Genomic DNA, 25,003 nt, shown 5'->3' on the forward strand with positions numbered 1-25,003 from the left:
TCCATCCTCTTAGTTTTTTCGGTAAAGTCACGTAGATAAAAAATGAAATTAAAATTAATAAAATAAAATAATAAAAATCACCATGTTTCGGAGGCAACACAAGTCTCCGTCATCAGGTGGGACCGTCACAGCCAGATTTGCTGTATCAAGTGAGGCAGGGATTCCAAGATGCAAGTTCTTAAATACAAGTTAAGGGGGAGGAGAGGGGGGGGGAGCTTATCAGAATGTGGTAGCCAATGAATGGAACGTATTGGGAGGGGGGGCGGGCTAAAAGAGAGCACGAGGTGTAAGTAGACGTAGACGTGGATGTGTTTGTGCGCAAGACCCGGCTACCCGTACCGGTATCGGGTAGGGTACGGGTACGGGTACCAGATTGTGACCTCTGGGATGAAGCCATGTTGCAGGTCCGGGTGAGTTGATTCTAGGAACTTGAATTGTGAGAAGAGACAAGACGTTGGGAAATGAGTGACAAACGGTGACTCACCAGTAACTCACGGCCTACCCGTACCCGGCCGCACCAGGGTCGCAAACGGGTACCCGTTTGCGACCCTGGTGCGGCCGGGTACGGGTACAGGTAAGGAATCAAAACCCGTTTGCGACCTCTGGTGTGTAGGCTGGTTGGGCAGGGTGAGCTGTGTATTTATTTACTGTCCTGTCGAATTGTTTCCAGACTTCCCTGGGAATCTGCTGGTTATTGATTCCAATGCCCCACATAGCAAATTTCAATAATGGAGCAAGTTTCGAAAATGTATTTATTACGATTATTATGTTACCGGGTAAGGCCCCCTGAGCTATTTAGCCCTTTTTCAGAAGTGACCTGGCAATCACAAATGATAACCCAACGAAGTGGCATATCACGTGGAAATGTAAATCAGCCAAATAACTCTAAAACACACTTGTCTAAATTTGGAGGGGAAACCGGAGGCCCCGAGAAAAATCCATGCGACCACGGGGAGAGAGAACACGCAAACTCCAAACAGAGAGCAGTCATCAGGGTCTGCGTCGAACCCCGCGACCTCCTGTATACCATCTTCTTGGTTCTTTCGGTAAAGTCACTTAGAAGGGAAATAATAAAATAATAAAAATTAAACATAATAAGATAATTCTCACGACGTTTCAGCCATAACGCAAGCAGCCGTCCTCAGGTGAAGAACAGGTCTGTCGGAAAGACAGCGTCTGAATGAACACCACCAAGCTTGGCAGCGTATATTTAAGCTGGGTTAAGCTATACCAGGCGATGTAATTGACAATATTAGCCACCATGACACCCTGGATCGTTCAGGATCCCCTCCTGCTCCACGCACAAACAAGGGAACAAGTAGGGCTCATGTTTATTGCTCCCGATGAAACAGCGCCTCTGTGGACTTATCAGCAGACACACGCATCTTGGTGTCAGGATCAAATGCAAGGACACCACCACATGACATTTTCGACATCAGTTTGCGACCACGGCGACAGGGTTTCTCGAATGCTTGCGAACTACCACAGTCCCATCTTTCTACCTTGACCAGTCCTCCCGCACTCGAATACAAATGAGGATGCATGCCCGCACGAGCCCGATGGTCGGTAAAACATGGCCGGCGTGATGTAGATAGCGCGAACCGTCACTCCGATCATCAGGAGAGTGCAGTTTGTTCACCGTCTGATTTGCTTTGAGGTGGGGAGGCGACTGATTAATCCGGCGAGAACGAGGCAAATCCAAAACCGACTCAATTACGAACCGGACGTAGTGACTCGGCAGTGAGCGGAAACCGTGTAGACCAAAACACACGAAAAATTATATTCTTAGGTTTTTTTCGGTAAAGTCACGTAGGTAAAAAATTACTTGATGCAGCAATCGTTGCTGTGACGGTTCCACCTGAAGACGGAAGCTTGTGTTGCCTCCGAAACGTCGTGATTTTTATTTTATTTTTATTTTACTTTTATTAATTTTAATTTTAATTTTTTGCCCACGTGACTTTACGGAAAAAACCTAAGAATATGAATCCTTGCAGTCACGAAAGCTTCAAATCTAGAAAAATTATCCCGTCTGACCGCAATTATTTCTCACTTTCTAATGATGATGCTTATTTCCCTCCTTCCCTCGCTTTCCCTCCTTGCCATGCTCCTCGGATGAGGAGGTATCCCCGTGTTTCTTCTTCTTCTCGGGCACGGGAGGGGGGTTCGTGACCCTTCCTGCGAAGAGCAGAGCCCCCGTCTCGTCGTCTCTGATGAGGAAGACGAACGGTCTGTCCACCTTCAGCTCCTCGGGAAGCCGGGCGGACGTGAGACTGATCATTATCCCCGTGGCGGCCGCGGCCTTGACTCCCTCCTCGTTCAGGGTCATGGTGGCACGGTGGATGACCTTGGAGACACGGATAGGAGTGTCCGAGATCTTGCTGAGGTCCGGAGCATTGAAGAGATCTCCAAGACCTGGGTCATGGGTGGGAGGGAGGAGGAGGCACACAGAGAGGGGTCAGAAGCTTTCAGGGAAGAATTGAGGATTCTTTTTCATCATTATCATCATCTACACCTCCAGTCTTTGTCTAAGGTTTTCCCCTCACCTACTTATCCCATATCTTCCCCCCTTTATTCAGTTCGTTACGGGCGTGTCTTCGCTCAAACAGCGTTCTTTGCAAGAGCATTTGAGTGAAGACAGATTCGTAAAGACGGGAAAAGGGGGCATACGTTTTAAGAAAACAATTGAGGGTCCATCATGGGACCTCCTTTGCCAGTACCTCAATTGATAATAGGTTTTTCCCCTTTTTTGGCAACAAAACAGGTGTTAAGATAATAAATCAACAAGCTGAAACTTTTTACAAGGAATCATGTCTGCATTAACCACAATACTTGTGGTCAGAATGCAAACAAAAAATACACTCTGATAACACTGGTCAACAAAAAATAATAATTCTGGCCTGGACTTTTGCAGCTGTTTTAGACTAATTTCAGGGTGCTGATTCCAAATCTGATCTCAGATTTGCTCTATCACATCTCATTTTATGCAATTGGCATACCCCATTTTCATTGATTTTACCCAAAATTAACTCTGTCACTTATGATTGCAAGTTGTTGCGAGTCAGTGACTGTTTTAGTGTTAAATATGGTGCTGTATTTTTAGGATAGTGTGTTTATAATATAATTTTATGTAGATATCCACATTTATTTAATATTTTTATTCTACAGTTTTTATTGAATATGCAATATTTGATATCTCAAAAAACTGATGTGATAGACAAAAACTGATGCCAGATTTGATTTCAGCACCCCAAAATCACCTTAAAACCGTTGGAATACCCTATGCCAGAAAAACTGTGTTGACCAGTGTAATAAATGCGTTGTCCTTGAAACTAATTGGTCCACACCAGAGACGGTGTCTAACACCGTTTGACACGAGGCTCAAAAGAAAGCTCTCTCAAACACGAAAAGCGGTTCTAAAGAAATTAGATTTAAATGTAGATGACTTAAAAGTGCACAGCTCTAGTAGCTTCCTAATGTCATAAGGAAGAGCGTTCCAGACGGCGGCAGAAGCAGCGCATCTGAAAGCGCCGGATGCAGTGACCGGTCTTTGTTCAATGGTTCGCCAAAAAATGCTGCTGCTGCTGGGAGGATGGATCGGAGTTTTGCGTGACGGTTTGCGATCTGGCAGAGGCTGTAAAAAAGAAAACCACCCGGATTCAGGTTTGAAAAAATCTCAATCCCAAAACCTCACCGATGTCCGTCAGCGTCTGCTTGAGGTTGCTCTCGACGTCCAAGGAAATGAGCGGCAGCTGCAAATTGATCTTCTTCTGCACCAGCGTCTCCTCCACCAGCGTGGTCACGAGCTGGGAGGAGAGCGACGACTCCAGCGCGGACAGGTTGGTGCTCACCGCGTCAGGGACGAACAGCAGCAGACTCGTGTTGCCCTGGAACTGGATTTGGGCGACCTGGGGGTTTGGGGGGGATGAGACTCGCCGGTGAGACGTTGAAAATATCTCTTCTTTCATGGGAACTCCTTTGCCAGTACCCAAATATACTAATAGGGTTTTTCCCCTTTTTTCTGGCAACAAAATTGACACCTTTTGCAAGGAATCATGCTTACATTAACCACAATACTTGCAGTCAAATGCAAACAAAAAACAATACTCTGATCATTTATGCAGGTGTAATATTGTAAATTACGGTGGGAGACCACTTGACGGGTAGCACACTTTATTAACACTTGTCTTTTCCACAATAACACGTGTGGTCACTACAGCTCACGCTACGCGTTCCACCCGGCTACACACACCCGGGCTCTCCAGCCCCATAGCTTCCAGGGGAACCTACAGACCCACCCCAGCTTGGGTATGGGTCACGACCACTGGGTCCCGTGGCCCGGCCCTCACACGGACGTCCGGCCCCGGGTCCCAAGGTCCCGCCTCTGAGCCACACAGGGTCCCGGCCCTTTCAAGGACAGCGGGACTAGGGGTCTCAGGGCCCTATCTCTTCCTCCTCCGTCTTCCGTCTTCACTGGTCACCAACTCCCCGAGCGCCCGCGCGCATCGCCTTTTATAGTCCTCCGCTCCCGGGGAGACGGAGCCTATGTGGACCTCGATGTGAGCACCCACCCTAGTTGACCAATCACCACGCGCTGCCACATGATCCCTTTTCCCAGCTCGTGTCAGCGCACACAACCAATCACCACGCGCTGCCACACGATCCATCACTGTCAGCGCGCGTCACCACTACACAACCAATCACCACGCGCTGCCCCACGATCCCTACTGCCAGCACGTATCACCCCTACACAGGCAATCAGTTTCAAAGACAATGCATAAATTATCAGAGTATTGTTTTTGTTTGCATTTGACTGCAAGTATAGTGGTTAATGTAAGCATGATTCCTTGCAAAAGGTGTCCGTTTTGTTGCCAGAAAAAAGGGGAAACCCCCTATTAGTAAGATCTCTTCTGTTCGTGTGCGTGTGTGTGTATACGTGCGTTTGTGGGGAGCGGTAGTGGGTTGTCGTTGTGGGGAGCGGTAATGGGTTGTAGTTGGTGGTGGTGGCTGCGTAGGTTGTAGAATGTAGATGGTATGCTGGTGGTTGGGTGAGAAATGTTGGTGATTGTGTCGTGAGTGGTGGTGGGTTATGGGAGCAGTAGTGTAACGGTTCGCGCTATGCCGTGCGACGAAACCGCCGATCGAAGTTCAATTCCCGCTCACTGCCGCCAATACCATTGACGAGTATCTGAAGAGGTCCCGGGCATTCCCTAAGTCCACCCAGCTTCAAATGAGTATCTGGTGCAGTGTGTAAACAATGCCGCAAGGGAGACAAAGGATGGCTGAGCGTGGTGTTGACCAACAACTGCCTCCTGTGCCATGCCGGCCTTCATAGGTGCTAACTAACAGCACTTGTCCGAGCAGTTTGTTAAAGGCTATACGGGTGATCTTAATCTTTTCCCATTATTCTTACTACACTCGTTCAGCCAGAAAGTCTCACTTAGTCTAAGTTTTTATGATAGTAATTACGCTTCCTTATCCCAGGAAAATTCTAGAAGGCAAGTCCCCCCTTAACGCGTGGCGTTCACAAGACGTGTTTTCCCTTGAACGCGGTTTTGCTTTCTATGGAACGTTTGTCACTTCGCGTGAGTATAGCGCGAGACAGACTGAGTACTCGCTAGCATGGGACGAACTGACTACTCACTACATTGCGAGTCTAGTGAGTGACAAACGACGTGGGTGTTGGCAGCATTGGTTAGTGATACTAGGAGCTGGTACTGTAATACCATAGTACTATTACTGTAGTACTAGAGTACTCGTTCTGCTGTACTCGTGTGAGCTGTGATACACGGAGTGCCTTTCTCTTCCTCAGTCTATGTTGCGGCATCTTTGTGTATAGAGGGTTATTTCACTCCCTTGTCCTTTTTCATTCGCCATCTCTCTCTCTCCCTCTCACACACGTTGTATATAAATAAACGATAGTCACACGTTGCATACTTTTTTCTAAATACGATATAAAACACAACACATTTAGCAAGAAAGAAACATTTAAAACAAGTGTACAGTACTGTCAAATTATAACGATAGTTAATGGAATGGCACCCCCACTTGAAAAGTAATCTGTACATTTCAAAGCGTAATGTACGTGTGTGCGCGTGTGCGTGTGTTTGCGAGTGTCTCAGACCGTGACTGGCAGGCTGGGGTGTCTCCCCTTCTTCACGGGGTAATCACTGGCAAACATGGTGGGGACCTGCGTCTCGTTGGTTGGACTCAGGTGGAACGGCCTCGGACTCGTAGACTCAACCTGGAAAGGATTCAGCCACTTACCTGTCCAGGTAAGAGAGTGGTAAAGGGGGGTGGGGTCGAGGGGGGGGGGACCAGGTCAATCCGTGGAGTTATGTATACAGACAGGCCTCGACTTACAAACACCCGACTTACGATCGTCTGCACTGACGAACCAGCTTCCATTAGAAATATATATATATTTTTAACGGTGACAAAGCGCGAACTCGCACAGGCAAACTGAACTGCGGAACTATTTTGTTCAGCGGAGCGATCCTCCTCGACATTTAATGAGTCAGCCTCGTGCACGTGTGTGTGTATATCCCACCGTGTGTCTGTTTGTGGGGAGCCATAGTGCAATGGTTAGCGATCCAAGTTTGATTCCCGCTCACGACCAAAACCAGTGACGATTATCTCAATGGGTTTTGGGCCTCCCGACTCAGCTTCAAATGAGTACCTAGTGCGATGTGTGGAAATGTACATTTGAGAAACAAAGGCTGTTGGGCATGCTGCTGTCCACCCACCCCCTTGTGTGCTGTGCCGGCTTTGATCGGTGCTCGCTAACAACACTTTCCCCAACAACCTGTGAAGGATATACAGGGGATCTTTGTCTTGCATGTGTGCATGTGTTCCCCTGTGTGTGTGTGTTTGTCTTGTCATTTCGGGCTGTGCTCGTGGTTTATGATAGCCAAGGCGGCCATTTTGTCATCTCAGGCTGTGCTTGTGATTTATGATAGCAAAGGCGGCCATTTTGTCATCTCGGGCTGTGCTTGTGGTTTATGATAGCCAAGGCGGCCATTTTGTCATCTCGGGCTGTGCTTGTGGTTTATGATAGCCAAGGCGGCCATTTTATCATCTCAGGCTGTACTCGTGGGTTATGATAGCCAAGGCGGCCATTTTGTCATCTCAGGCTGTGCTCGTGGGTTATGATAGCCAAAGCGGCCATTTTGTCATCTCAGGCTGTGCTCGTGGGTTATGATAGCCAAGGCGGCCATTTTGTCATCTCAGGCTGTACTCGTGGGATATGATAGCCAAGGCGGCCATTTTACCATCTCAGGCTGTGCTCGTGGGTTATGATAGCCAAGGCGGCCATTTTGTCATCTCAGGCTGTGCTCGTGGTTTATGATAGCCAAGGCGTTCCTTTTGTTCCTCGGTCTGCCTTACCCTTGAAGAAAATGGCGCTCACAATAAAGAGCTGCAGATCGGCGGGAAGCTCTTTGATGAGGTCTGGGATGTGTCCTTCCGTCTTTTTGGCCACCCACTTATTTATCAGTGCCACGTCTTCCTTCACGTTCCCGATCAAGTTCTGCGGTTTGGCTTTGTGGTACTTCTCCACCGCGTCGAGAAATTGCTGCTTGATTTTGGCATCTGGTGGAAAATTTTTGATCGAGAAACAACAAGGCAAATCAAACCTGTAAAGTGAGTGCCCATGTTCTAGATGGACTTTGATTAAAACTCTGGACGAGAAGAAATTTCATCTCATATTCTTGGTTCTTTTGGTAAAGTCATGGACTCGTCCATCTGAACAACTGCCGAAAGCGCTGTCAGTGATGCTAACGTTAAGAAAAACCGCCACTTTATTCAAATTTTCTTGCTGTGTTTTCACACCTGATGATGATTGCTTGTGTTGCAGTCGAAACGTCTTGAGAATTTTATTGTTACATATTATTATTATTTTATTGTTTCCCTTCTACGTGACTTTGCCGAAAGAACCAAGAATATGAATCCCTGCAGTCATGAAAGCTTTAAATCAAAATTGGATCTCGTTCTGGATTTATGAGCCACTGCCATTATCTCTGAGCAATTATAAATGTTCACGTGTCTTACATGAACATACAATGTCCATGGAGAGCTGTAGCACAGTGGTTAGTGCACTGTGTTACGAACCCTGCGAGTTGAGTTTGAATCCCTGTCACAGCTAACATCAGTTGTGAGTGATATCTGAACTTGCCTGAATGGTGAAGTGTTAACTATCCAGCAACCGCCCATGGGGCCAACACTGCATTGAGAGGACTCATACATCAGTGGATTCAACAATGGCCAAATAATATAAGAGTAATCAGAAGCAGGCTTCTGCTTTCTATTGGTTCTTTCTAGAGGATTAACTCTTCACCCCCTTAGAAAAACATATTTAGACGAATGTTAGATTCAGGGGGAAAAAATTCATAGCCGAAGTAAAAAAGAGACAAATGTTAAAGATTTAGTTTCCAAGATTTTTGGCTTTGCAAGGATGGACTCCACTACATTTGTGCTACATCTGAGCTCTCTAAGCCCTTTTAGAACATTTTTCTAAATTAATTACAGCAGTCACCAGAGGTCGCAACCTGGTACCCGATATCCGTACCCGACCCGATACCCGGCTACCCGTACCCGGCCGGGTACGGGTACCCGTTTGCGACCCTGGTGCGGCCGGGTACGGGTAGTCCGTGAGTCACCGGTGAGTAACCATTTGTCACTCATTTCCCAACGTCTTGTCTCTTCTCCCAATTCAAGTTCCTAGAATCAACCCACCCACGCCTGCAACATGGCTTCATCCTGTACCCTACCCGTACCCGGCCGGGTATGGGTAGGGTACGGGTACGGCCGGGTACGGGTACAGGTACCCATTTGCGACCTTGGTGCGGCCGGGTACGGGTACGGGTAATGAATCAAAACCCGTTTGCGACCTCTGGCAGTCACTCACCCTTCTCGTCATTTGTGAGTATTATATCTATGCGAGACATTGGAGACGAGGTTGTGACCTTCAACTCGCTACGATCGAGAACACAGTTTAGTCACAGGAGGCTGAATACCCAGATTATAACGCAGGATGTCGGCGGTGCAGGCTCAGTGGCTCTGAGCCCCCGAACCTCCTGGACTTTGTAAGCGATTCCCACATCATCACTAACCTTTGGCGGTGAAGATGCGGGCAGCGATGTTGGTGCTGTCATGGCCATGATGCAGTTTGGAAACCAGAGCTTGGAAAGAGGCCTGGGGATTCGGGTCACGGAGGAATTGTAGACGCAGGGCGTTGGTGAGCTGAGTCTCTGTCTGATGGGCCGTGCCTAAGAGGCTCAGAGTGAGCAGCACGAGACGGGAAGAGAGAGTTTGGGGATTAGTTTCACAATAACGATGGTTGCAGAGTGGGGCTCAAATTAAATGTGAGCCAAAACAATTAACCAGCACGAGTTCATTTAACAAAACACAAAGATGCACGTTGCATGTCCAAAAAGCACTCAGCCATGTCCAGACCAGCAGCTCAAAACAACTTAATGCGTGCCCATGTTTGTATTTTAGAACCCCTGACTCATGGAGTTCAGAAAATGTGGCCACCCAACAGGCAGTGAAATAAACACAGAGCTGTCGGCAGAATGCATCTTCACTAGGACCCATCAGGGCAATTTACTACAATAATGAGTCATGAATGTCCGTGTGTCCTGCGCGTGACGTCACTCCACGTCGACCAGCCCCCCTCGTTAATACCACTGGTCAATGAAAAAAAAATCTGGCCCGGACTTTTGCAGTTGTGTTAGACTAATTTCAGGGTGCTGATTCCAAATCTGATCTCAGATTTGCTCTATCAAATCTCATTTTTATGCTATCGGCATACCCCATTTTCATTGATTTTACCCGAAATTAACTCTGTCACTTATGATTGCAAGTTGTTGCGAGTCAGTGACTGCTTTAGTGTTAAAATATGGTGCTGTATTTTTAGGATAGTGTGTTTATAATATCATTTTATTTAGATATCCACATTTATTTCATATTTTTCTTCTGCAGTTTTTATTGAAAATGCAATATTTTATATCTCAAAAACCTGATGTGATGGACAAAAACTGATGCCAGATTTGGAATCAGCACCCCAAAATTACCTTGAACCAGTTGGAATACCTTATGCCAGAAAAAGTGTGTTGACCAGTGTTATCATCCTCCACATGGACCCTCCCGCCCCCCTCATTAATAATCATGAGCGGGTGACGTCAATCCACATCGACCAGCCCCCATCATTAATAATCATGAACAGGTGACGTCCTCCAAATGGACACCCCCCTTCCTCCATTAATAATAATTAGCGGCTTACGTCACTCCACATGGGAGGGGGGCGAGGTGCCTCCTCCCCCCTCCTCAGCATTAACTTACAACCCTCACTACAAAGGCAGAACCCTCACGTCACGCGATCTCCGTCACGCTGTTGAGACATCAAAGTAAAAAGGACGTCGTGATGAACAATGGATTATAACCTTTAAATGAATATCACATCGCGGTCTGCTTTTCGCTTGCAAGTTTCAGATTTACTGCAATACACCCGTCCTTGGACCGGCAAAAGGCCAGTGTCTCATTATTCACTCTTACAGAATTCCACTGGGAGCCCATATATAGAGATGACTTAACTTTATACGAATGAAAACCCCGATATCACTTGCCTAAAGGAAACAACAGTTGACATTTGTGAATATTGGTTTTCCAGCCTGTATCATTTTTTTTTCTGTTGCGATGGAGTTTTTCTTGTTGTCATTTACAAATGTAAATTCCAAGTTCACTCAATAATTATGAATGCGCGTGGCACGATATGCCTAATGGACGACCTAAATAAGACCCCCCTCCGTTTAAAATTGTGAAAGAAATTAAGTATATTTCCTAATTCGCGCAACTTACTCATTTGTGGAGTGTAAGATGATCTCGTTCAGGATGGTCCAGTCACGTACCTGTCAACCCCTTATCACCTTATAAATTGATGTGCATTTTAATGAGATGTGTGCAAACCTGGTGGCCAACTACAAGAAACGTCTGACCTCTGTGATTGCCAGCAAGGGTTTTGCCACCAAGTACTAAGTCATGTTTTGCAGAAGGGTCAAATACTTATTTCCCTCATTAAAATGCAAATCAATGTATAACATTTTTGACATGCGTTTTTCCGGATTTTTTGTTGTTGCTATTCTGTCTCTCACTGTTCAAATAAACCTACCATTAAAACTATAGACTGATCATTTCTTTGTCAGTGGGCAAACGTACAAAATCAGCAGGGGATCAAATACTTTTTTCCCTCACTGTAAATCTCAACGTTCATCCTACAAAGTCCCATCACAAGGGAGACACACAAATAAAAGAACGCATTTTGTGTGCCCGCATTGCAACGGCTGTGTGCCGTATGGACGTGAAGACGTGGCGCGCTGTGCATTCGTGGAGGTCCCAGTGTGCACGTGTTGTCTGCTGTGTGCACGTGCTGTGGTTGGAGTGTACACGTGCTGTGGTGGGAGTGTGCACGTGCTGTGGTGGGAGTGTGCACGTGCTGTGGTGGGAGTGTGCACGTGCTGTGGTGGGAGTGTACACGTGCTGTGGTGGAGTGTGCACGTTCTGCCTGCTGTGTGCACGTGCTGTGGTTGGAGTGTGCACGTTCTGCCTGCTGTGTGCACGTGCTGTGGTTGGAGTGTGCACGTGTTGTCTGCAGTGTACACGTGCTGTGGTTGGAGTGTACACGTGCTGTGGTGGGAGTGTACACGTGCTGTGGTGGGAGTGTGCACGTTCTGCCTGCTGTGTGCACGTGCTGTGGTTGGAGTGTACACGTGCTGTGGTGGGAGTGTGCACGTGCTGTGGTGGAGTGTGCACGTTCTGCCTGCTGTGTGCACGTGCTGTGGTGGGAGTGTACACGTGCTGTGGTGGAGTGTACACGTGTTGTGGTGGGAGTGTACACGTGCTGTGGTGGGAGTGTACACGTGCTGTGGTGGGAGTGTACACGTGCTGTGGTGGGAGTGTACACGTGCTGTGGTGGGAGTGTGCACGTGCTGTGGTGGAGTGTGCACGTTCTGCCTGCTGTGTGCACGTGCTGTGGTGGGAGTGTACACGTGCTGTGGTGGAGTGTACACGTGCTGTGGTGGGAGTGTACACGTGCTGTGGTGGAGTGTGCACGTTCTGCCTGCTGTGTGCACGTGCTGTGGTGGGAGTGTGCACATGTTGTCTGCAGGTTCTCATGGGGAAGTGCACAAATCCATCTCTCGATCCTGTGGAAGTCATCACGGGCCAACGCAGCGTCTTTTTTTCTCTGTATCATACCAGAGCTCTGGGGCGATGTCTATTTAAAAAAACAAAATGTGTAGGGTCCAGTCTGGTTGCAATCTCATCAGTCTGGAAGGGCAAACGTATGTGTCATAGCAATACAACTGGAGAACGCGCATGCTGCGTATACGAATCTACGTCCAACTTGCAGGTGGACCAAGATCAAAATCATGAACGAAGATTGGTGGCTGAGAGCGTGTTCGGTTCCTTTGCAAAGCGGAACAGAATGCAGGGTGAGAAACGAACCGACGTCACAGTAAGAAACGTGAACATCGACAAGAAAAGTGAAACAAGCTGTGACTAAGTGTGGAGTGATTTTGATAGAATTACGAGACAGAAAACTGGAACTCGTAGATTAGAAATAGCACGCAAGTTAGAGAGATTATATTCACTGTTAAGAACAACACTGGTCAACATACTTTTTCTGGCATAAGTTATTCCAAGGGTTTGAAGGTAATTTTGGGGTGCTCATTCCAAATCTGGCATCAGTTTTTGTCTATCACATCAGGTTTTTGAGATATCAAATATTGCATTTTCAATAAAACTTCAGAAGAAAAATATTAAATAAATGTGGATATCTACATTAAATTATATTATAAACACACTATCCTAAAAATACAGCACCATATTTTAATACGAAAGCAGTCACTGACTCGCAACAACTTGCAATCTTAAGTGACAGAGTTAATTTCGGGTAAAATCAATTAAAATGGGGTATGCCGATAGCATAAAAATGAGATGTGATAGAGCAAATCTGACACCAGATTTGGAATCAGCACCCTGAAATTAGTCTAACACAGCTGCAAAAGTCCAGGCCAGAAAAAAATAAAAATTGTTGACCAGTGTAATTAGTGTGCTTGGGGCAGTACACGTCATGGACAGTGCCGGATGAAGCTAGTGCGGGCCTGTAGCATATGTTATAAAGAGGCCCTAAATATTACAAAAACACTTGAATTTTCCAACACATACATTTTAAACTTGCATAGTAAAGGATTTTTTTCATTTGCTATACAGCCAGATATTACGACAAATCGCGAGCCTTAAAAGCCCCAGTCGTTCATAAAAGTTGAAGGCGGTATGGTACTATAGTAATAGAGCAAGTGCAGAAACACTGAACCGGAATTGATATCTTGAAAGCATTTAGCTACTTTTGCTACTCGGATCATCCGGCACTGGTCATGGATAGAATTGACCATGTCCAATGGTCGAGACTCCTCACAGAGTGGCAGCAGAAATAGGAAGGACACTACGAGGAGCCGCATCCGTTATGGAAATGAGTCGATGAGATCGGATCGTGCGCAGGAGCTGAACGGAATGTTAGAGACGTCGCTGTCTGGGGGGAGGCATTCATCCAGCGATGGACTGAACGTGCCGGGAGCTCCTCTCACCGGCTAGGAGCATCATGAGCGCCGCAGAGGTGGTGAGAGGCGAGAAGAGGATATTCTGGCCCGGTGATGCCTCGCCCAGTTTGTGGAAGAGTTGGAAGCCCAGGTCCGCCTGGGAACTCGCGAGGCGAGACAGCGCGAACGGAGAGATGGCCTGGGAGGGTGAGAGTGGGAGAGAGGGGACTGTGAGGCGTAGTGTGTGGGGAACGGGGAGCAGTGGTGATGGTGAAGGTTATGAGTGTGGTGATGGTGAACACTATGAGTGTGGTGATGATGGGTTCAAACTTGATGGTGGTGATGATTGAAAAAAATGATGATGATGATGGTTATGAGTGTGATGCTGATGGGTTCAAAATTGATGGTGGTGTTGATTTTTTTTAAATGTTGGTGAATCTGATTCTCAAAATGGCGATGCTGATGGTGGTGAAAGTTGAACTCCACATTTTCATGACATGATGCAGTTTCCTCCAGACGTGACCTCTTACCGGCTTCGCCGAGACGGGAGGGGCACCCTGTGAGGGAGGGGGGGAAGGGAAGAGTGGGATCGTGAGGCGAGTCGTAGGATCCCCTATTTATCCAAGAGGTCAAACGCCGGCTCGTTACGACAAATGATGCATTGCCTCTGTCGCAAGGGGCGACGTTGATTTACATAAAGCCATTTAGAATACAACAACATTTTAAATTTCGATTTAAAGCTTTCGTGACTGCAGGGATTCATATTATTGGTTCTCTCGGTAAAGTCACGTAGAAGGGAAATTCTAAAATAAGAAAAATAAAATATCATTAAAATGCTCACGACGTTTCGATTGCAACACAAACAATCATCATCAGGTGTGAAAACTACAGCAAGAAGATTTAAGCTGCCTTTCCAACACACCGGTTAGTGCTGTACTAGTGACGAATTGGCCACGTTCTGTTTACTGACAACCCTTACTAGTTGGTTGTGTCGGGTGGTGGCGGGTTTTAACGACACATTTTGTATATTTACGCGATCTAACCCAAAAAAAAACTATATTATAAACAATATTACATCTGACAAATACAGTCCGTATCTGTGGAAAATTGCTTTACAATAATGAATATGTTTTATTATGTTTTATTTGTATTATTTTATTATTTCCCTTCTACGTGACTTTACCGAAAGAACCAAGACGATGAATCCCTGCAGTCGCGAAAGCTTTAAATCGAAAAATGAATATGTGGTGAAGCACAATCCGCGATAACTCGTGAGATGCGTACGCAGGCTGAGCAAAGACTAAGGCGCGTGGGTAGCATTTAGAATAATCCAGCAGCATCCCATCTTGTGCGATGACGATGATGATGATGTTATGCCGAGGCAGCCGTACAAACCGCTTATTCCTACTCGCGCGAGCTAGATCCGTTCGCTCGATCGCGTTATATTCAATTCGCATCCGCGTTAATAAAAAAAAAACAAGTGTTCCCTCTTGATTTGAAGTTTTGCCTGATGACGATCGCTTGTGTTGCGATCGAAACGTCGTGATTCGTTTTATTTTATTTTATTTCTAACTACTATTATTATTTCTATTATTTATTTTATTTTTTACCTACGTGACTTTACCGAAAAAACCTAAGACTCTGTTAATCACTATTTTGCACGTTTATGATGTTTAACTATTTACAGGAAATAACATTAAGTGTTATGGAAAGGAGATGAGGGAGAGTTGGCAATAACCGACACTGCCTGGAATGTGAGCAGATCATCTGGAGGCAGAGGTAAGGAAAGCGGGAAAACTTAAAAGGTTCAAACGAACACATTTATGACGATCTTGGTGAGCCTAGATTTAATTTTTTTTATTCGCAATCAGTTTCCTTTTTTTAAGAATAATTACATTTATATCGTAGCTTTTCAACAATGATCTCAAAGCGCTGCACAGGACACAGTAGTGGCAGCAGACACTCGGCAAAAGAATACTAACGATATTACAAATAGATCTTCAGAATAAATTTACGAAATAAACCTAAAGTTTAATTAGCGGAAGCGTACGAATAGGTTTTAAGACGCATTTTTAAAATGTTCACAGCCTCAGAGATCCAAATTCGCGAGTTAACTAATGAATAAATTCGACTTATATACCGGATTTTCAACAATGATCTCAAAGCGCTGCACATGACACAGCAAGCATGAAAATAATCAAAATACATTTTAAGAATCCATTTACTCAACGAACTAAACGTTTGACTTGTGGAAGCGTATAACATCGGTTTCATTTTTTTTTTAAATGTCCACGGACTCTATAGATGCTCTGATATCTTGTGGAAAGAGCGTTCCATAGCCTGGGGGCTACAGGGGGAAAATCTCGGTCAACTATACATCGAAGCGTCGACCTGGGAATGCAGTGAAGATCTGCATCACAATTGATGGTGGTGGTGGTGATTTAATGATGGTTGATGCTGATTACACTGGTCAACAAAAAAAAAACATGTTTTTCTGGCCTGGACTTTTGCAGCTGTTCTAGACTAATTTCAGGGTGCTGATTCCAAATCTGATCTCAGATTTGCTCTATCACATCTAATTTTTATGCTATCGGCATACCCCATTTCCATTGATTTTACCCGAAATTAACTCTGTCACTTATGATTGCAAGTTGTTGCGAGTCAGTGACTGCTTTAGTGTTAAAATATGGTGCTGTATTTTTAGGATAGTGTGTTTATAATATAATTTTATGTAGATATCCACATTTATTCAATATTTTTTTCTGCAGTTTTTATTGAAAATGCAATATTTGATATCTCAAAAACCTGATGTGATAGACAAAAACTGATGCCAGATTTGGAATCAGCACCCGAAAATTACCTTAAACCGTTGGAATTACCTTATGCCAAAAAAGTGTGTTGACCAGTGTTATCAAAATGGCAATGGTGGTAGTACTCCAATTTTAAAATGCTGTTGATTCTCTCTTCAACACACCGGTGGGCTAAAGAAGTGAATCATTTTGTCGTTTGAAAAAACGTGACACGTTTTTTACTCTTTGGCCGTGTCGGGTGGTGGAGGTTTACGACACATTTATAAATATCACGATCTGACCCAAAAACCTTGATTATGAATCATATTGGTCGCGAAAGCCTCACACGTGTTAAACTGAGTGAAGTTAACTCCACGTTCTTATGACGGGATCCACTTTGCAACAGACATGACCTCTTACCGGCTTCACCGAGATGGGAGGGGCGGCCTGTGAGGTCACGGGGGGGGGGGGGGGGGCAGAAGGGAAGGGAGTGGTATCGTGAGGCAAGTCATAGGATCTGCGATTTATCCACGATCTGAAATACCGGGCTCGTTGTGACATATGATGCATTGCCTCTTTCGCAAGGGGGCGAGACGTGATTTACATCAAGCCATTTACAATACAACAGAGTAAAAAACTAAAACACAACTTGAAGATACGTTTTCCCATTTTTTCTGGCAACAAAACAGCTGTGTTAAGATCTTGATTGAAAGCTTTCGTGACTGCAGCAGGGATTCATATTGTTGGTTCTTTCGGTAAAGTCATCACGTAGAAGGGAAATAATAAAATAATAAAAAGATAAAACAATAAATAATATTTTTCGATTTAAAGCTTTCGTGACTGCAGGGATTCATCTTCTTGGTTCTTTCGGTAAAGTCACGTAGAAGGGAAATAATAAAATAATAAAAATAAAACATAATAAAATACAATTCTCACGACGTTTCGGCCACAATGCAAGCAGCCGTCCTCAGGTGAAGAACAGGTCTGTCGGAAAGACAGCGTCATTCACTGACAGCCATTCAGATGCTGTCTTTCCGACAGACCTGTTCTTCATAGACTCACACAGAGACCCATAGACTCGCACAGAGACCCATAGACTCGCACAGAGATCCATAGACTCGCACAGAGACCCATAGACTCACACAGAGACCCACAGGCTCACACAGACCCACAGACTCACACAGAGACCCACAGACTCACACAGAGACCCATAGACTCACACAGACACCCATAGACTCGCACAGAGACCCATAGACTCATCACACAGAGACCCACAGACTCACACAGAGACTCGTCGATTCACACAGAGACCCACAGACTCACAAAAAGACCCATAGACTCAATCGGTCGTGTTAGATCACAACCGCTCGGCACAGACCCACGATGCTTCACTCACCGGCTTTGTGCGCCCGTGATGGTCCGCGACTCCCAGGGAGAGAATGGCGATGAGGAGTGAGACGAAGAGAGGGGAGAGGCGAGCCATGGTGACGGTCGCTCTACACACACAGGGAAGGCGTGGGATGACAGAGGGACACAGGGAGAGACGGGGTTATTGTAACTGTCCTGGTTTGAGTGTATTGGTTTAGCCATGTTTGTTGTAGTACAGAGTAAGACTGATGGCCTTAATCTAAGTTGTCTTGTGGTTGTTGTTGGTTGTTTGACTTGCATCCCACTGGGATTTTTGCACACAGCGTTGGTGTACGGTGTTTTCACTCAGTCATATATTCACTTTAAGATGTTTTTTTGTTCATGTTTTTTTTTGTTGCGGTTGCACCCGATTCAAGAGCCGAATGGCTCACAGGGCAAAACCTAATAAATGAACTTGAACTTGAAGAGGTAAGTTGTACTCATCTCGTCAAGGAGCATAACGCATCGTGCGACACCCGGTCATCCTCGCAGCAGAGGTCGCAACCGGGTACCCGATACCCGTACCCTACCCGATACCCGTACCCTACCCGATACCCGTACCCTACCCAATACCCGTACCCTACCCGATACCCGGCTACTCGTACACGGCCGGGTACGGGTACAGGTAACCGTTTGCGACCCTGGTGCGGCCGGGTACGGGTACGGGTAGGCCGTGAGTCACTGGTGAGTCACCGTTTGTCACTCATTTCCCAACGTCTTGTCTCTTCTCACAATTCAAGTTCCTAGAATCAACCCACCCGCACCTGCAACGTGGCTTCATCCCAGAGGTCGCAATCAGGTACCCGATACCCGGCCGGGTACGGGTAGGGTACGGCCGGGTACGGGTACCCGTTTGCGACCCTGGGGCGGCCGGGTACGGGTACGGGTAGGCCGTGAGTCACTGGTGAGTCACCGTTTGTCACTCATTTCCCAACGTCTTGTCTCTTCTCACAATTCCAGTTCCTAGAATCAACCCACCCGCGCCTGCAACATGGCTTCATCCCGGCCGGGTACGGGTAGGGTACGGGTACGGCCGGGTACGGGTAGGGTACGGGTAGGGTACGGGTACGGCCGGGTACGGGTAGGGTACGGGTAGGGTACGGGTAGGGTACGGGTACGGCCGGGTACGGGTACCCGTTTGCGACCCTGGTGCGGCCGGGTACGGGTACGGGTAAGGAATCAAAACCCGTTTGCGACCTCTGTATAAGCAGCAGCGGCTTGTGGCTAACCATCGAGCAAAGACGATCAGCGCATCGCGCGCCTTGAGATGCGCTTCTGCGGCCGTCTGGAACGCTCTTCTATCCGATATTCGGGATGCCACTGGAGCAATGCATTTAAAAGCATCAACATTGAGAACTAATTTCTTCAGAAGAGCTTTTTGTGTTGACTTTGTTGTATTCCCCCCGCACCTCCGATTATCACTGATCAACACACTTTTTCTGGCATAAGGTATTCCAACGGTTTTAAGGTAAGTTTGGGGTGCTGATTCCAAATGTGGCATCAGTTTTTGTCTATCACATCAGGGTTTTAAGATATCAAATATTGCATTTTCAATAAAAACTGCAGAAGAAAAATAATAAATAAATGTGGATATCTACATAAAATGATATTATAAACACACTATCCTAAAAATACAGCACCAAAGTTTAACACTAAAGCAGTCACTGACTCACAACAACTTGCAATCATAAGTGACAGAGTTAATTTCAGGTAAAATCAATGCAAATGGGGTATGCCGATAGCATAAAAATGAGATGTGATAGAGCAAACCCGAGATTTGGAATCAGCACCCTGAAATTAGTCTAGAACAGCTGCAAAAGTCCAGGCCAGAAAAAATTTTTTTTTTTGTTGACCAGTGTTATCACCGTTGGCTCCGTAGGGTGCCAAAAAAGTTCAACATAAATACGTAATACACGTGCCGTGCTGATCTCCACTAAGATCACAGGATGTGCACTGGTGCACCTGATATAGATCACGGGGATAAGACTACAACTTTAATTAAAAATAACTAGCAGCCCACACGCCATTTAAACATGGCCGCTCGTCCGTCTGTCCCTCCAACCAGCCGTCCAGCCATCAGAACTTATTTACACGCAAAACTTGTAACTCAATTTTACCCCACTTCCCAATGTGGTATCGACTGCAAACTTGGTATACTTACGTAATACTGATGACAATACTATATTCTATCATAAAAAAGTAAAAAATGTATATATTTTTAAACATTATTTTTATATGTTATGTTTCGGCTTGGGTCTAATTGTCCATGCTCAACTAACGTTATGGCAAGCTTCGGGGCCACTTCCTGGAGTCGTGGAGTTCTGCCATTACTAGTACATTTCATAAAAGCGTGTTTAAAAAAAAGTGTTTTTAAATGTTACTTATGTAATGGTATGATATAGAATGACGTGAAAGTGCTGCATAGACAGTGGGTTCTCGTTTAACGCGCTAGTAGTAAATGTGTTCCTGAAAAATTCCGTGTTAAGTGAAAATTATTTCCTCATAAACAATGCAACGATAAAGTTTGGCGAGATATGATGTACTCCTACACACACGCGGTACGATGGACATGCTGCCACTGCGTTAGTGTGTCATTTCGCGTTACCCTACCACTCACACAGAGACCCATAGACTCATCACACAGATACCTATAGACTCATCACACAGAGACCCATAGACTCATCACACAGAGATCCGTAGACTTGCACAAAGACCTATAGACTCATCACACAGACCCATAGACTCACTCACACAGAGACCCACAGACTCACTCACACAGAGACCCATAGACTCGTCACACAGACACCCATAGACTCATCACACAGAGACCCATAGACTCACCACACAGAGACCCACAGACTCATCACACAGATATCCGTAGACTTGGAAAGAGATCCATAGACTCATCACACAGAGACCCATAGACTCATCACACAGACACCCATAGACTCATCACACAGAGATCCATAGACTCATCACACAGAGACCCATAGACTCATCACACAGACCCATAGACTCATCACACAGATACCCATAGACTCATCACACAGAGATCCGTAGACTTGCACAGAGATCCATAGACTCATCACACAGAGACCCATAGACTCATCACACAGACCCATAGACTCATCACACAGAGACCCATAGACTCATCACACAGAGATCCGTAGACTCGTCACACAGAGACCCATAGACGCATCACACAGAGACCCATAGACTCATCACACAGACCCATAGACTCATCACACAGAGACCCATAGACTCATTGCACAGAGATCCGTAGATTCATCACACAGAGACCCATAGACTCACCACACAGAGACCCATAGACTCACCACACAGAGACCCATAGACTCACCACACAGAGATCCATAGACTCATCACACAGAGACCCATGGACTCATCACACAGACCCATAGACTCATCACACAGAGACCCATAGACTCATCACACAGACCCATAGACTCATCACACAGAGACCCATAGACTCATCACACATAGACCTATAGACTCATCACACAGAGACCCACAGACTCACCACACAGAGACCCATATACTCATCACACAGACCCATAGATTCATCACACAGAGACCCGTAGACTTGCACAGAGACCAATAGACTCATCACACAGAGACCCACAGACTCATCACACAGAGACCCATAGACTCATCACACAGAGACCCATAGACTCATCACACAAAGACCCATAGACTCATCACACAGACCCATAGACTCATCACACAGAGACCCATAGACTCATCACACAGAGACCCACAGACTCATCACACAGAGATCCACAGACTCATCACACAGAGACCCATAGACTCATTACACAGAGACCCACAGACTCACCACACAGAGACCCACAGACTCACCATACAGAGACCCTAGATTCACAGTGAGACCCATAGACTCATACAGAGACCCAAACTCCAAATACACAGCAGGTGTCAGGGTTGGAATTGAACCACAACCTCCTTTATTAAAGGCGAGGTTTGTTAACATCTTCTAGCCACCGTGGTGGACCCACAGCTACAACAACTACAGCCACATCCACCAAATCCACAGCTTGCGAATGAAGCAAAGGTGACCTTACCAGGTTGATCCCGAGTGAACCTGGCCTGGGATGGACGTTGCCTTTATACACGAGAGAGTGGGGGGGGGGGCGGAGTGAGGGTGGGAGGGAGGGAGAGTGAGGGGGGGTGTAAGGGTGGGAGGTAGGGAGAGTGGGGGGGTGGGGTGAGAAGAGGGTGGGGGGGCAGGGTGGGTGGGGGGGGGACAAGGTGGGTGGATGGGGAGACGGTGGGGGGAGGGACAGGGTGGATGGGGGAGGGACAGGGTGGGGGTGACAGGGTGGGGGTGACAGGGTGGGGGGGGGGGGGGACAGGGTGGGGGGGGCAGGGTGGGTGGGGGGGTAACAGGGTGGGGGAGACAGGGTGGGGGTGGACAGGGTCGGGAGGCATCGTGGGGGGGGACAGGGTGGGTGGGGGGGGGTAACAGGGTGGGGGAGACAGGGTGGGGGGGACAGGGTGGGGGGAGGGACAAGGTGGATGGGGGGGAGGGTTGACAGGGTGGGTGGGGGTGACAGGGTGGGGGTGACAGGGTGGGGGGGGACAAGGTGGGGGGGGACAAGGTGGGGGGGGGGATAGGGTGGGGGGGGGAAAGGGTGGATGGGGGGGGACAGGGTGGGGGGGGGCATGGTGGGGGGGAGGGGGCAGGATGGGTGGGAGAGGAAGATTTGCTGATGGCAGTCATTCTATCGACCGGTGAAAATGAACCAGAGGAGGTTACTGAACAAGTTAACGAAACTTCTGAAAAGGTGGGGCCCAAGATAGGTTGAGTCCGTTCCCCTATTACGCTGCGTGTCGTTTTCATACCGCGAATTGGATATATAACGCGATGAAACTATTAGGGAACGAATCTTTTTTTACCAAAGCGAATTGTACGTTGTAACGTAATCGCGTGAACAGAACTACGCCGCGTGAGTAGAAATAAGCGGTTCGTAATGGCTGCCTCGTCATCGTCCAAGGTATCGGGGTGCTTCAGGATGCTGCTGAACGCTTCGAGATTGCTACCCATGCGCCTCACTCTTTGTTCAGCATCTCGCGTTTTAATCACAGACTGTGCTTATGTAATAAAAGACTCCGTCAGGCACTGCTGGTCTCCGTTGGTCTTTTATTGGGTTTTTTCTCCGCACCCTGCTGGTCCTATCCGCGGACCAGCGTCGTCTCGCGCGCGCCCTGCACGCTCCTCCGTTAGCTCCTCCACTCTCGCATTCCGCACACCGCTGGCCGACGGCGTGCTGAAGGTCCTTCGGCCACGTGGCCGATGGTGCGGATCTCCTCTCACCACCCAGCATGGCTCAGCCTCTTAACTCCCGCAACTCCCCTGATCTCTTCCGGGCTCCCACTTATATACTCTCCCCCACGTGACCCTGACTCCTCCCCTTCTGGATCGTCAGATCCGGCCTTCCCATACTGCCCTGCTGGCTCCGCCCCGATTCACCTCACCTCCCATTGGAGCTGCCGAGGTGACCGGTGGCCCCTCCCACACGCCCCGCAGACCAGGCTCCGCCCCCCATTACGCCGGGCCGTGTGATTGGGCCAGAGCCCAGCAGCAAACCCCATTTACACTCGCATTGCACTTAACTCCCCTCCGCTATGTGTGATTTATTATAACGCGATTGTTCCCATAATGCGATTGTTCCCATAACGCGATTGTTCTTCAGGAAGATAACTCCTAGCATGTCATAGGATACCCGACCTACAGCAAACCCTCGCAATGCGGGAGTTTCCACATATTTGCGAGATCCCCTTTCCAGAGGCAGAAGGTAAATCACCGAAACACAAATTAGGCACACCCCATGCAATTATGAACATTGTAAATGCTCGATTTAAAGCTTTTGTGACTGCAGGGATTCATCTTCTTGGTTCTTTCGGAAAAGTCGTCACGTAGAAGGGAAATAATAAAAGAATAAAAATAAAACAATAAAATACAATTCTCACGACGTTTCGGCCACAATGCAAGCAGCCGTCCTCAGGTGAAGAACAGGTCTGTCGGAAAGACAACACGACTTTACCGAAAGAACCAAGAAGATTGTAACTGCTCTAACGATCAAGAACCAAAGGGGTGCAAGTCTGCAGTGAAGGTTAAGAACCACTGGTCTGGGGTCTACAAGAACCTTGATCCGGCACTGACTGCGAGAATTGAGGACTCAGCGGGCAGCCCTAGGGGTGGAGTGCCTCGTCATCTTCTCCGGCACCACCGTTTCGAACGCAGTAACAACATCCCTACACGCAAATCCCCAGCGTCGGTGGCCCATAGGCACTACGTAATACATAATTCTAGATTTGAAGCTTTCATGACTGCAAAGATTCATACTCTCAGGTTTTTTCGGTAAAGTCACGTGGGTGAAAAATAAAATAAAAAGTTAATAAAAGTAATAATGGAAATAAAATAAAATAATAAATCACGACGTTTCAGAGGCAACACAAGTCTCCGTCATCAGGTGGGACCGTCACAGCTAAAATTTCTGCATCAAGTGATGCAGTAATTTACTGCATCAAGTGATGCAGTAATTTTAGCTGTGACGGTTCCACCTGATGACGGAGACTTGTGTTGCCTCTGAAACGTCGTGATTTATTATTTTATTTTATTTCCATTATTACTTTTATTAACTTTTTATTTTATTCTTTACCTACATGACTTTACCGAAAAAACCTGAGAGTACTACATAGTACAATTCGCGAATAGCCGAGTCCGGCGGGTGCCGTGTACAGGGAATCGGGATGCATTTTGCAACTTGCAGCATCTTCAGAGAATGCCACTTTGCTTGGTTGTTAACCAGAACACCTTCTTCACTTCACATTCTGCCTGTTGTTGGCTGCCGTGCACTGGTATCCAGTTTCACGTAGGACACAGTTTAAAAGCCTATTGTTAACTTACAAAGTGGTGAACCATCTTAACCCCAGCCTACACCATTGACCCGTGTGTCCACCTCGAGGTCCCGAAGATCTGGGGGGTGCAGATCTTCTCTCTGCATTCTTAGGTGGAGGCTTCTTTGGTCTGTGGGTGACCGAGATGTTTTCCCGTGAAGCCTCCATGCTATGACCCTTGGGCTACACCCATTTAAAACCTTTTAAAACAGTCTGCCTCAGCAGCAGACCATGCTTTCCCACCTGATGATGGACGCTTGTGGGTGTGCCCGAAACGTC

At 46.9% G+C, this 25,003-nt stretch overlaps 1 protein-coding gene across 1 annotated transcript; it reads right to left on the reverse strand.

Annotated features, from left to right (window-relative positions):
- Nucleotides 1–1,314: 1,314 nt before the first annotated feature.
- LOC133360852 (pigment epithelium-derived factor-like) lies at nucleotides 1,315–17,912 on the reverse strand. The gene is made up of 9 exons (XM_061579755.1): nucleotides 17,778–17,912; nucleotides 16,802–16,828; nucleotides 14,123–14,149; nucleotides 13,641–13,791; nucleotides 9,108–9,263; nucleotides 7,384–7,587; nucleotides 6,122–6,264; nucleotides 3,692–3,905; nucleotides 1,315–2,412 (listed from the first exon to the last, which is right to left on the reverse strand). Exons 1-9 carry the CDS (start codon nucleotides 17,862–17,864, stop codon nucleotides 2,054–2,056), a joined length of 1,368 nt encoding a protein of 455 aa, XP_061435739.1. The 5' UTR covers nucleotides 17,865–17,912; the 3' UTR covers nucleotides 1,315–2,053.
- Between the last annotated feature and the right edge of the window lie 7,091 nt (nucleotides 17,913–25,003).

This window comes from Lethenteron reissneri, chromosome 69 (genome assembly GCF_015708825.2).
Source record: "Lethenteron reissneri isolate LAM-NWPU_2019-01 chromosome 69, ASM1570882v1, whole genome shotgun sequence".
Lineage (NCBI taxonomy): Eukaryota > Metazoa > Chordata > Hyperoartia > Petromyzontiformes > Petromyzontidae > Lethenteron > Lethenteron reissneri.

What these genes read in the sequence shown, in the direction of transcription:
- LOC133360852 (XM_061579755.1), bottom strand. Translation starts at nt 17,864, where the DNA reads ATGGCTCGCCTCTCCCCTCTCTTCGTCTCACTCCTCATCGCCATTCTC. An exon ending in GCTCATGATGCTCCTAGCCG is followed by an intron (nt 9,264 to 13,640) that starts GTGAGAGGAGCT and finishes TGAGCCTCTTAG; the next exon opens with GCACGGCCCATCAGACAGAG. An exon ending in CCGCATCTTCACCGCCAAAG is followed by an intron (nt 7,588 to 9,107) that starts GTTAGTGATGAT and finishes ATTTTCCACCAG; the next exon opens with ATGCCAAAATCAAGCAGCAA.